The 13376-nt window shown below is 39.1% G+C and overlaps 1 protein-coding gene across 3 annotated transcripts; it reads right to left on the reverse strand.

The window, feature by feature from the left end:
• Positions 1-235: 235 nt before the first annotated feature.
• Positions 236-9413, reverse strand: SRSF7 (serine and arginine rich splicing factor 7). 3 transcript variants are annotated; one of them, XR_016511899.1, is made up of 9 exons: positions 9277-9413; positions 8070-8250; positions 7648-7824; positions 6695-6769; positions 6502-6612; positions 5517-5570; positions 4948-4983; positions 1157-1243; positions 236-344 (listed from the first exon to the last, which is right to left on the reverse strand). XR_016511899.1 is itself a non-coding variant. In XM_090281177.1 (8 exons), the coding sequence occupies exons 1-8, from the start codon at positions 9302-9304 to the stop codon at positions 4377-4379; spliced, it is 708 nt and encodes a 235-aa protein (XP_090137303.1). In that variant the 5' UTR covers positions 9305-9413; the 3' UTR covers positions 4131-4376. The 3 variants fall into 3 exon arrangements, 2 of the variants coding, with proteins under 2 accessions (XP_090137303.1, XP_090137302.1); XM_090281177.1 differs by lacking the exons at positions 236-344; positions 1157-1243 and adding an exon at positions 4131-4431 and having other exon boundaries at positions 6511-6612; XM_090281176.1 differs by lacking the exons at positions 236-344; positions 1157-1243 and adding an exon at positions 4131-4431.
• Between the last annotated feature and the right edge of the window lie 3963 nt (positions 9414-13376).

The raw sequence follows: 13376 nt of genomic DNA on the forward strand, positions 1-13376 counted from the left end.
TGAGCAGAATTCTTCAACTTAACCCAGATTATAAGAGAAAAACCTTGTACTAAAGTTGCAGAGTAGAGCAAGGCGTTGCAAATAGCAGCCTAAGGATCTCAATCCTCTGCAGACAGATTCAGACAGGAGACCAAAAGGAAAATGTGGTCTTTGAATGCAAGTGGTGATTATAAAGGCCGCACAGAAGACGAGATTAAACTTTTATGTGCTTGGTTTAATAGAATGCAGTCACTCATCCATGAACTCACTTTTTATTCACCATTTAAGTATTAATTAGTGCTAGGCAATGAGGAACTGGAACAGGCCTGGCACCGGTTGTCACAATCTGTCCTGTTGTAGCACACCTGCAGAGAAGTAAACAGGCCATTACCATGTAAACAGGTGTCCCACCATAAAAGAAGTTCAGTGTGCTGCGAACAAGGGAACCTAAACCAGACTTTTGAACACATGAAAGTTTTCCAGAGTGGGGAAAAACATGTATTTTACAAAAAAAAAAATTTGCCGAGACACCATTTTCAACACAAGACTGGTAAAAATAAACAACTTGATAATCCCCCATGTGTACCATGTGAGCAATGGTACAGGAAAACAGGCACTCCTACATACTGCCACCAGGGCAAAGTAACAATACCTAGCAAAAATATAAACGCACGTATCTTCCTCTGACCCAGCAATGCTACTTATAGGGATTATCCTCCATAGGCAGGGCCACATGTGCCAAATATTGTACAAAGATATTCACTATATCACTGAAACTGTAATTAGAAATAGCCCTCCTATCAATAGGAAAGTGATTCAATTGCTGTTACTCTTTGCTCAGAAACTCTTGAGGGAAAAGTGAGTCTTCTAGGGCATACAAAGTCCTGTGTGATGCATACATCCCACATCCCCCTGCCTTCCTACGCCACGTCTTCCCACACTCTCCCTCAGTTCACTTTCCATCGGCCTCCTCACCCTCCCACAACTCAAACTACTTTTGGGCCTTTGCACTCACTGCACCCTCTGCCTAGAACACTCTTTCCCCAGTAGTGTGGCTTACTCCCTCACTAGCTCACTTTCAGAAGCCTCTTTAGACCACCCTTCTTACACAACAGCAATCGGCTCCCAATCCCTCTTACCCTGCACTTCATTCTTTAACATATCAGTTATTACCCACCTGATACTTGTTCATTTCTCTCTCCGGAATTTAACCTCCATAAGGATAAAGGCTTTGTTCACCTCCATATTCCAAGGCTAGCAGTACCTGGCACATTGAAGGGGCACAGTATTTTACTGCATAAATTATGCAACATCCAGGCAACTAAGTAGTATGCAACATTTTTTAAAAGTGCCATTTTTACTTATATGAAAGATATTAAATGAGAAAAGCAAGGTGTATATATTTTGTTACAGAAAAAGGAGAAAATGTTTGTGTATATTTGCTCAGACTACATAACTGGTTAACAATGGTTGCCTTTTGGGAGTTAACTAGGTGGCTGAAAGTCGGGGGGCCTTCTCACCATCAACACCTTGAGTATATTAGCAAGTCTAAAAATGAGATGAAAATAAGTTGAGCCAGTGGCCTCTGGAAAAAGAGAACAAGCACTAAGTTTGAGAAATAAGCCTCAAAGTTAACTGGCTACTACATTCCAAGTGCTCCATAATTATCCTTCTATTCAGCATCTTTTCCCCATTAGGTCTGGAAAGACAACTGCCAAGTAATTAGCAATAGCATCTACAAAGGGTAGGAGCATCAGTTATGTTTTCTTAATGTCTTTTCCACATGCTTTCGTTTGAAATGAGCAGTAAGGTGCTTTATTGATTTAAAAAAAAAAGAGCAAATGCTTTAAAACCATAGGGAAGGTTCATACTTTTCCTACCCCCACAGCAGGCTAATAGTAGCATATTGTTACCAATCACCTCTTTTATGAAATGGGGTTAACAGTACTATTTGGTTGTGGGTATTGAAAATGTCCTTTGATATTTTTATGAACGTTAACAATAAACCTTTAAGGTGTGAGAAAGAGGATAAGGCTTTGAAACCATTTACTGGTGCTTTTTCCCCTTTATTGAAAATAATCCTGGCTCTAATAGCTTTAATACTATCATACTATAACCTAGGCACCCTTGCCCATTTGTTTAGCTTCTCACTCTAAACACTCCAAGGCCAGCCAGGTCCCTAGTATTCGTCACTTTGGCCTTCTTTTGCTTCACGTTTTTCCAGCTATACAATTATGTGTATATATTCCAAAGGTCTCTAAGCAGCAGCTGCTCACTAAGCCAGAGCTAATGAATTCTTTACTATTATCCTTCACTCTGATCAAATTGTCAATTTGTCAATTTTAGAGCTTTATTCCTAGTCACATAATGTATCTTTAGAAACCACTGTGCTCCTTTACTTTGACAGGCTATACAAAGACAACTATCACAATGCTACACACCACTCATTTAACCAAGTCTCAAATTGATGACATCTCAGGAACCCATTTCTATCCTTAGAAGGTACACTACAAGATGTAGGCCCACTCTTACACCTGTTACTTATCCTACCTAGTTCCAAGCTCAAGGGGCAACTACCATGTGAGGTCAAGGGTATGTATGCCATTACTTATGTACATGGGTGAGGACCAGATAAGGTTCTATGGTCAAAGCATGTCTGTTGTGTTAAGCTGTAATCAGAGCCAGGTTTAAAATTTAGAATGTCTTTCTCTTTCCCATAGGGTAGAACTTTCTGTGCTTGATATTCTTAAAAACCATTTTGTCCCTATCCCTCCCTCCATATATCTTCTATCCTTCATACTAATCTCTAGGACACTGCTAGTAATCCATCCCAAAGCTACAAAAATAACTCCTACTCTTGGCTCAGAACTCCCATTTTCAAAAACTGAGTATCAGGATTGTTGGTTCTTTGCAGATTTATTATTGAGTAACTTATCTTTATATAACACAGAACAATTAAAGCTGACCAAGTGCAACAAATAAGCCTGCCAATTATACAGTTTTATACCAACCATAATTCAGCCAGTATTCAAAATTCCAAATACAAATTATCCAAACTTCCAACATACTAGTGATCGTTCAGATCAAATAATTTGAGGCAGACCAGTATCCCCAAATTGCAATGCTATCCAATAACCTAAGGAAATGGACAAGGGCAGGTACTGTGCCATCAGCATTGCCCTTGTTCTTCTTCGCACAACCATTTTTCTCTTTTGCATCAAGGCTAGAGAATTCCTGGTAAAAGCTTGGCCAGGAAAACTCAAAATTAACTGTTACTGCCCTACTAAAGATACTTAAAATTTAAAGAATCTACAGACCATAATATTCTAAGGTCCACTAGATGCTACCTAAGAACTGTAAGATGTTGCTAAATATAGGTAAGATTTACAAAACTACCTCATTAACATTCCTGATTGACATCTTTTAATCACTTTTGCACCAGCTTGGCAAAATAAAAGTATGTTGGTGGTTGAGTACTGAAAAAGAAATTAACTGGGGAATTAACAGATCTCTGCTCAGAATAAGGCAATCCATTTGAAGGGATAGAGGAGAGTATCTGGGCTGGAAAATTTTGCAAAGCTGGTTTACATAGTCCCAAATTTAGACAATTCCTCAAACATGCAAAAATGTTGGTATAAAATTGGCTAACATTGAAAACAAAACATTGAGAACTTCCTAAAATGAAAGTTCTCATTTGACACCATCCCATCTAATAGCCTGAAAACTTCAGTCACTGTACTTAAAGTAGCATTCAGAAAATTCAGTTCCTAGAGCATTGAGTTCAATTATTTTTGGTACCATTTGTTTTAAGCTTTTAAGTTTTCTTGTCATGCTCATTTATAGGCAAATCAGTGGTTCCTCTACCTGACTGATTTGAGATCATTAGCCTGATAATACGTAATACCAACTCCAATTAATTCAGGGACTTGTCATGATGCATTCATGCTACTAAGGGACGCTTTAGTTCTTATCTTACCCAAACCCCTAAGGGGAAAAGAGAATTTCCCAAGTGTGTGTATACTACAGTTAATGATGTTGAAGACTTAAAACACCATTAAACTTTGAACATAGGTTTGTAAGAGTATGGCTGATATCAGGGTTGACTACTGAAGCTTACCAATTGAGTATTAATATTGAACACAGATCAAAAATCTAGTTAGAAAACATTTTATTTAAATGTGCCAAATAAAAACCCACATTTTCCAAACCATAAGATGTTAATACATTCAACAAAAATTTATATTATCTTACTGCTGTGAATTTACAGAGTAATAATCCAGATCCATTTTGATTAAATGATTGAACCAACCTTCCTAGGTTACATTTAACAAACATCACAAATCCCTTATAATAATGTAAACAAAATAACTTTTCCCTAAAAGGTGAACTTGAGAACTTCAGTCCACTCTTTCAGGACTTGCACTTCTTCGTGGACTTCCTGATGGGGAACGACTAAAAAGAAAAACATTAGGTTTGGAACCCATTAGTGTCTACTGAAACGTAGTCTTCTCATGAACCTTTCAAGGCAAAACTCAAGTTTCAATAAATTCAAAGGTGGCCAAAGAAACAAAGTTTCCATAGCAGAGATCTAAAAATTCATTAAAAATTTATATACAAATCCTTTGTCCTGGTTTAAGATTAGGCTTAATAGCCTCCTTGCTAAAACTGCAACATTAAAGAGAACTATTTGAATTTGGGATTTGTTTTTTTTTTTTTGCTTTTTTGATTAAGTGCCAACTAGATAATGGTTTAGCTGCAAGATTTCAACCTAAAAACATTTCTTCATGTGGCACTTCCTTTTTTACTTACTGTCACTATGTGGGCGATACTGAAACAAGAAAAACAATCCTCTAAGAAACTTAGATCTAATATATATATCACCAATTCTCCAAAGAGCTCAAAATCAAAGCCTTCAAAGTAGGCAGGAAGAAAACAAATTCTGTAGAGGCCACAAGTGATTTAGCTTACCTTCTTTTTGGAGATGGAGATCTGGACTTTGATCGGCTGTCAAAACATGAGAAATTCTATTAAGAAAGTGCGCTAACCAATCCCTTTCTTATAGTCACAGTATCATGAAATGAACCCCCAAACTGTCCTAAACTTTAAAAAAAATAAAGCCTAGCAACATTAAATAATATCAGCTTTAACTAAAGCCAATCTTCCAACAACTGTTCTTCATAAAAACGGACTGCTTTATCACAATTAACCTGCCTTAAGCACAACTATCTCAGAATGCTCTCCCATGCACCTATCATTTCTAACATGGGCCCTTCCTAATATATGTAACACCAAAGTCACTTAACTTCTTTCTCATTCATTATAGCTTGACATTCCCTTCTCTAGGAAGTCAGCCGGAACAGGCCAGGTACAGATAAAGTTCTAAAGTGTCGTTTATTATTAAGGTACTTTTACTGTGTTCCCACTTAACAACTAGGCTTATAGTTAACACTTGAAACTTCAACAATTCAAAAACACTGAACTTTTTGGATATTGGTGCCATATAACTATAATAGCATTAATCAAATTTTTACCCTTACCTGCTTCTTGGTCGTGAAATAGACCTGGACCTTGATCTTGACCTTGACCGGGATCTTAAAAACGAAAATTATACATTGGTCCATACTAGTAATTTCCTTAAACACCTCCTGAGTACCTTGTTAGGTAGGTTCAGAAGAGGCTAAAACTGACCATGTTGCAACTTTTGCCTTACATCAGTCTAAGATTGGACAAATTATCACATTTTCAACAAGCTCAGATAGCAAATAAGGAATCACCATTTCAACTATTTGTTTTTATCATACTCAATGAGCTGGATTAACTGTCAGTTACAGAGGTATAATATTCTTAAAAGTGTAGTGTCCAAGAGAAAATACATGATTTTCATTTAAGACTGCTATGACTTGATTTTTATCTTAAAAGAATCAAATCAACAGCACATAGACCCCTGAACTGAGAATTCAATTATTCAGGTGATAATAAGCTCAGCAAAAATAAAGTCACAATGGGTAAGGCTTTATTCTTGAATCAATAAGTTTTCATGGTTCAAGGCTATCAATTTATCACACAAGCCAAATCAGGCTGACATACACATCTTGGGGTCCTACAATCAAATTAAATTAATTTATCTAGACAGGGGGGTTCAGAGCTTTCACAAACAGACCTCAAATTTTACTCTGCATTTAAAGACTGAGAGAACAATGGTGTCTCCCAGTGGCATTCCCTACTAACTCATCATCTATAGTATTGACAACTCCTTATTTGTAGACTTAATTTCTTTCACCTTTATAGGCCTTCTAAAAGGAGTAAAAAAAGCTTACGTTTCCAGTTTGATTTTTAACTCCTTAAATTTCAGTGTCTAAACAAGCCACATTCACTTGTATGTACGCTACTAAATACTTCCCTAAACAACTTTCCAAGGTCTCAAATTCACCCCATCATCCCAGATTATGTCCTTAAGACATTACTACTGTCATTAAGACGTGACAATCCAAATACAAGTAAGGGGGGAAAACTGTTACATACTGGAAATACCTCGATCCTTTTATAGAACCAGACCTAGATCGTCTGAGTGAAGCTGATCGTGATCTACGAAGAGACACAGATCTTGATCGTTGAGGAGATGCTGATCTTGATCTAAAAATTAAAACCAAATAGGTTTAGGTCCACCTCCAATTCGTTTTTTATTGCTTGTTAAAACGAATTTAAGATTTCTCACCTCCTTCCCCTGCTCCTGCTTCGTGAGCGAGAGTATCGCCTACCTCTGGATCTTGAATGTGATCTAGACCGTGACCTATTTTTCAAGTTAGAAAACAACAAAATGTAAGATGGCAACTCGTTTTTATAGTTTGTGTGCCTCTGCTGAAATCAAATCTCAAAACTATTTAAATTTAGTGTATCATATGGAAATAAACTCTGGGCCTATTAGTTGCAGAGTTTGTTTTTTTTTTTCTTTTTAATTTTTAACTACCTAAAAAAAGATTCGTTAAAAGCTGAATTACATCTTATAATTACATAATATAAAACACTGTAATGTGTATTTAAAATAAACCTTGCAAGTTTGCAGGTCCGACCCTCTTTGGCCCATGGTCTAGAAGATCTAGACGATCTAGAAGTATCTATAGTCGATCGCTGCATCTAGATGTTTTCTTCAATCTAACGACGATCAAACTGACAGCCAAATGAGCCAGGTGAGGCTTGATTGACGCAAGAAGAATTTTCTAGTTGGGAATGTGGTCAATCTGGTGTTCCTCTTTCTAAACCGGAGGGGGCCCCAATTGTAAGCCAAATTTACTGTTACGGCGATCACAGACTCAAATTTTCTGCCCTTTAAATAAGGTGAAGCTAGGTGTAGATGACTCGAGGGGATCTGGCCTCTTATGCTGATCACCTCAAGGTCTAGGAGGATCTTAATTGTCGGATTTGCAAGGCGCCTCAGCATGATATCATAAGGCTCGTGACATTCTGAATCAAGGCGACTGACTCAAACGAAGAAACCTGAAAGGTTTTGACCAGGTTGATTATTAATATATTAACATTTAATTAAACAAAAATTGTAAAATACACCTGTACAATTAACATTTAAAATATATAAAAATACTAGTTTCTGCCTTGCTAATAAAAAAATTACTTGATTAACTAATATACCAACCATTCTTTTAAAACAAATACCTGCTTCTTCTTCGCCGGCTATAGCGATGACAATCATAAGCATAATGTCCCTTTTCACCACACTCATAGCATCTATCATTGGGATCAAAGGGACGTCGAGCAGGTGGTCTATCAAAACGAGATCTCCGAGGCATGCCTGTTGATAGTTCAACCCTCACTCGGGAACCACAAATCACCCTATAAAAGAGAAGCAACAAATTCTAATCCTAAAAGAACATGTGTCTTCTATCTACCACACTGCTTTCACAAGCTTCAGCTATCTTTGTAAAGTCCTCCTAACTCCACCTTTGCTCCCCTTCGTAAATAAATAAAATTAGCTATTTACTATCTCCTCTAGACCAGAATCCAAGCTTAGCACCTAGCTCATGACCCAGCCTACTATTCTAATGAACGTTAAGTTTCACAACCGGCATGTTACTTACTTGCCATCCAGGCCTCGCACTGCATCTTCTGCATCTCTAGGGTCTTCAAATTCCACAAAGGCAAATCCTGGAGGATTTCTTGCAATCCACACAGTTCTTAATGGACCATAATAACTGAAAGCCCTTTCTAACTCTCCTTTGCCAGCACCAGTTCCCAGGTTACCAACATACACCTTGGTTTCTGTTTAAAAATGCAAATAGAAGAATAAATGTTATGCAAAATTTGACCTAAATTTGAAAGAATTCTTTGCCTTAAAAGAGACCATCCGCTGTGCAAAGCATGTTTACTGCTCTATCAAGGATTTGGTCTTAAAACCAATAATGTCGGTAAATTTCTGAAGAGCTAGGCGTACGAGACAGTTCTTAACATTCTAATAAGATGGGGGAAAAACCTCCAAAACTCAGGTACAGATGAGCGGCCGAGTATTCCGAGGCGGGAGGCGGGCTCCGCCCCAGCCCCGCCCCCGAGTCCCGGCAGCCCCGGGCACGCTGGAAGCGCGCGGACCCGCAGCAGCAGCGGCGTTGGCGGGCGGGCCCCGCCGCCAGGGCCGGACCGGGAGAGCAGGGCTGCGCCGGCTCTCGTCCTCCACGGCAACCTCCCCAGGCACAGGCTCGCCCAAGACTCCAGCTCCCCGCCCCAGTCCATAAACGCGCTCGAAAGAGCTAAAAGAGAAAAGAAACCAGCCTCCAGACAAAAAGATTATGTCTCCATACCCACTCCGCAGTTCGACCGATTGTATGACAAGAAAGCACGGCCCTAAGCGGCCAGTTTTGTTCAGGCTCAAATTCACCTTTGGTTTTATGGCTGCGATCTTATCTGTCCGCTAAAGTGGCGGGAAAGCGCCAAGGAAATGCGCCACCATGCTCGTCAATGTGCGCAAAATGGCAGCCGAGGACGGGGGGGTGTGGGGGGCAGTCGGGCGGCTCGAAGAAGGACAACAGGAAAACAGTGACCGTGGGCCGCACTTGGGCTGGTATGCGAGACGAAAATGCCCAAGAATTAACATGGAACTCGCCACAGACCGACACTCGCCATCCCCCATCTCTTTCAATATCCCGCCCCCACTGCCTCCGGCTTCGTACGGTGTGCGCCGAAGCCGCCATTACGCACGCGGAATAACCGTCTCCCAACCGCCGCGCCAACCCCACGGCTTCCAACACTCGCTACACCCACAAAAATGTCCCTCACTGGGCCCTAGCCTCTTACCTCCTCCGTATCGCCCGTAACGCGACATGATGACTGGCCCGCGAGCTCAACTCGTTCAGCTCGCAGTGCCCAGGGATTGAGCAACTCAAACGCTACAACCCCTCACACGCCAACCGTCCTAGCGGCACTGAGAGGAAGAGCCTCGAGTTCCGGCTTATATATGCGACTCTGGGTTTTTTTTTTTTTTTTTCCTGCGCATGCGTCATTCAGCTTGCCGCGCGGCACAAAGAAGCTGGGCGGAAACACCAGAGAAGCGGCGCGGAGGGAACTGAAGAGGGAAAGACACCAATCACAGGCGGAGGGATACGTTTCCATGGGAACGTCAGAACCCCATCAGTAAACCCTTCGTCTTCCCCTCGGTGTCCCGCCCTTTCCCTGCCCCTTTTCCTTTACACTCCTCGCTTTCCTTCCCTTTTCCTCCCCCTCCCCCCGCCCTTAATTTTCTGCTGTTTAGGGACCCTTAGCTCTAGTAGGCTTACTACAGGTGTATTAGACCGGCCTTATGAAAGGCTGGAAAATTTAGCCGCTGATATTGCAGCCGTCGCCGCACTTCTGCTGGGGGTCCTGGCCTAGGCTTCTACTCAACGGTCTTTCGGGCTCATCAGAGGTAATAGAGAGTTTGGCCAGGGTGAAAACTCCATGTACCCCGCCATTCTGAGTAGTGGTCTTTGCATTATAGGCCTCCAAAGGGGTGAGGCCCGAGGGACCGCCAGCCCTGCACCGACTCCCCAATCCCTTAAGAACCAGCCACCAATTTTTACCAACACTCTCCGAGTTCTTGGAGTCTGGGGACAAATAGAGTTGTTTATTTTTCTTTTTTTTTCTTTTTTCTTTTTCTTCCTTTCTTTCTCCTTTTTCTTTTCTTCTTTTTTTTTGTTACATTGAAATTAAGACAAAACCCTAAGTCCTTAAAGCATTTTGACTCGTGACAATTCTGAAATTATTTGCATTTGAAGCACAATTGATCTGTGCTTCCCTTCTAGTTCTTTTTGCTTGGTATTGTAGCAACATCTCATCCACCAAACACTCAGATAGTACGGACTGGGACTTAAGTTTTCTGTAGTCTTCTTTCAGTAGCAGGCGCTTGCTGCTTAGCCCCTCATATAGCAAATATACAGAAACCTTTTCTTTACGTTAGTATAACTTAAACCCAGTTTTGATTTTACACATTACATTTGCCAGAAACCAGCTGTACAAATACAGATTTAACTTTATTTCCAATCCACCAGAAAAAAGACATTACACCATAAATACTCGGGATGCACGAGTTGGAGATGTTCCACATAAAAGAGGAATTCCTTAGGTATTTGTACTCTTTTTTTTTTTTCACCTACTGTATCTTCACTTGGTGTGTATAGGTGTGGGATACAGAGTATAGGAAAAAAGAAGCTTAGTTGAATAAGCCTTAATTCAGGTGAATAAAGTATGGATTCTCTCCAGGCAACGCGATGAATTTATACATTATTTTCAGATTTATCAAATTATGGAAAGAATTAGCCTGTCTCAAGGAAATTTCTAGCAAGGAAAAAGAAGTTTTGTATAGTATATTTGTTCTCCATTAGCTTTATTGATATTTTTCATTTACTTAACAGGGTTCTTCTCAAAAGAGTTAAATGATAAAGATACTTTTACAAACTCTGAAAGAATAAAGCATCAATTCTAAAAAGCCTCATTAATTTGACTTTCTCCTATTAAGAATTAATACGAATTGCTGTTGGACAAAACATAGATAACATCAAGAGATAGTACTTACTAGTCAACAGCCATACCACCTTGAATGCCCAAGATTTGGTCTCATCTCAGGAGCTAAGCAGGGTTGGGTCTGGTTAGTACTTGGATGGGAAAGATAGTACTTATTATGATGCATAGGCCTCAATAAATATTTTTTTGGCTCTGAATACAAAGTCCATTGTACAGAAGACAATTTCCAAGCAAGTAATGCTAACAATATGAAAGGAGCAATTTTCCAACTTACAACAAACTGCTTTCAAGCACATTAAAGGAAAACGGGCAAACCCTGACTGGCTTGTCTGCCTTTCTAGGAGACAGGCCCTTTGATAAGCTAATTACACATTATTTATCTCTTAAAAGAGGGCCAATTCTAGGCTGGGCTTTGCTAACATAGTTGCCATGAAAAATTAATAGTACTGTATACCATTTCTGTATACTATTATACTGAACACTTTCTCATAAGAACATGTAACCAGTTATTTTCACTAAACGTTAATCTATCTAAATCAGGGAGATCTTATCGTAAAGAGTACTTTTATTCCTGCTGATTCTTTTGAAATCAGTTTCAACTACATTTTTGCCTCTACAACTCTGTGTTAAATTAAGATCTCATTCCCAGATTCAATTTGAATTTGAAAACTTCTTAATTCAATTCAACAAATATTCTAATATTTCCTAATATGAAATATTGAGTAATTCTTAACATATCAGTGTTGTTAAACATTGACAATATTATTAGTTGGGGGTGGGGCATTCTTAATCCTTTTACAGGAGCTTTCAAAATTCATCTGCATTTTCTAGTCTATTTTCAGGGAAGCAAAAGAAAAATTTCACTTTTTATCTTATTTTCTTCTCCATTTTAGTTTCACTTTTAAGTCATTGTCACCATTTTAGATTGGATATAAAAACCTTAAAACAAGAAAAATAAGTTTAGACCTTTTGCACATGTATCGATTTTTATTCTAACTAAATAGTCTGTAGTTACAAACACTAGTCTTTTAATATGTATGTATGTGCTGTCAATCTAAACAGCTATGTTCAACTACAACTTTTTTTCCAATATCTCATAATCTTCTGTAGAAACTAGAATGCTGTTAAGAGTTCTGGGAAGTAAAACTTCTTAGAGGCATGTTTATAATTTTTTCATACTGTATGAAGAAATTAATATCTCATTACCCAAGTAATGGGTGACAATCAGCACTGAAGTATGAGTTGGGGTGGGGCAACAGTTAAAGAAAGCCAGTGCTTCGACCAACTTCAAAGAGTGAAACTAGGAAGAAGAAAACTGTGATGCAGGAGTGCCCTGCTAATACAAGTATTACCAAAATGTGTGATTTCAGAGTGTAAAAGAATCTAGGAAGAGTGAGACTTTCTGAGGCATGCCTGATTGTATTAAAAAGTGTGAAACTGTAAAACCATTAAACATTAAGCCAATCAATTGTGCTATTCCTTCTCTAAAGAAAGAATATACATGAAAGGGATTTAGTCAGCTTGAAGTCTTAACAACAGGGCTAGACAAGTTTTTTTTTTTTCCGTTTTTAAATTACATTTATTGGGATGACATTGGTTATACACTACTTTATTTTTTAAAGTATATTTTATTGATTATGCTGTTACTTACAGTTGTCCCAATTTTCCCCCTTTACCTCCCTCCACCTGGTATCCCCTTCCGGTCATGATTCCCCTTTTTGTTCATGTCTATGGGTCATGCATCTTAAGTTTTTGACTTTCCCCTTTTCTATACCATTCTTCACATCCCCCTATTTTGTACCTACCAATTATGCTTCTTTTTTTAAGTATATTTTATTAATTATGCTGTTACAGTTGTCCCCATTTCTTTTCCCTTTGCACCCTTCCACCAAGTACCTCCCTCCCCTCCAGAAATACCCTCCGCCTTAGTTCATGTCCATGGGTCGTGCATATAAGTTCTTTGGCTTCACCCTTTCCTATATTATTCTTAACTTCCCCCTGTCTATTTTGTACCTACCAATTATGCTTCTTAAAACCTTTTCCTTTTCTCACCATCTCTCCTCCCCCGCCCCCAGCAATAACCCTCCAAATGATCCCCATACCTATGATTCTGTTCCTGTTCTGATTGTTGGCTTAGTTTGTTTTTGTTTTTTAGATTCAGTTTTTGAAAGTTGTGAGTTTGTTGTCATTATAATGTTCATAGATTTGATCTTCTTTTTCTTAAATAAGTCCCTTTAACAATTCATGTAATAATGGCTTGGTGATGATAAATTCCTTTAGTTTTACCTTGTCTGGAAAGCCTTTTATCTGTCCTTTGCTGGCTAGAGTTATCTTGGTTGTAGGTCCTAGCTTTCCACAACTTTGAAAACTTCTTGCCAGTCCCTTCTTGCCTGCAGAGT

The sequence above is a fragment of the Furipterus horrens genome, unplaced genomic scaffold, assembly GCF_987537825.1.
Source record: "Furipterus horrens unplaced genomic scaffold, mFurHor1.1.pri manual_scaffold_6, whole genome shotgun sequence".
NCBI classification, from domain to species: Eukaryota; Metazoa; Chordata; class Mammalia; order Chiroptera; family Furipteridae; genus Furipterus; species Furipterus horrens.

What these genes read in the sequence shown, in the direction of transcription:
- SRSF7 (XM_090281176.1), bottom strand. Translation starts at nt 9,304, where the DNA reads ATGTCGCGTTACGGGCGATACGGAGGAG. An exon ending in GTGCGAGGCCTGGATGGCAA is followed by an intron (nt 7,825 to 8,069) that starts GTAAGTAACATG and finishes TCTCTTTTATAG; the next exon opens with GGTGATTTGTGGTTCCCGAG. An exon ending in AAAGGATCGAGGTATTTCCA is followed by an intron (nt 5,571 to 6,501) that starts GTATGTAACAGT and finishes TTCGTTTTTAAG; the next exon opens with ATCCCGGTCAAGGTCAAGAT.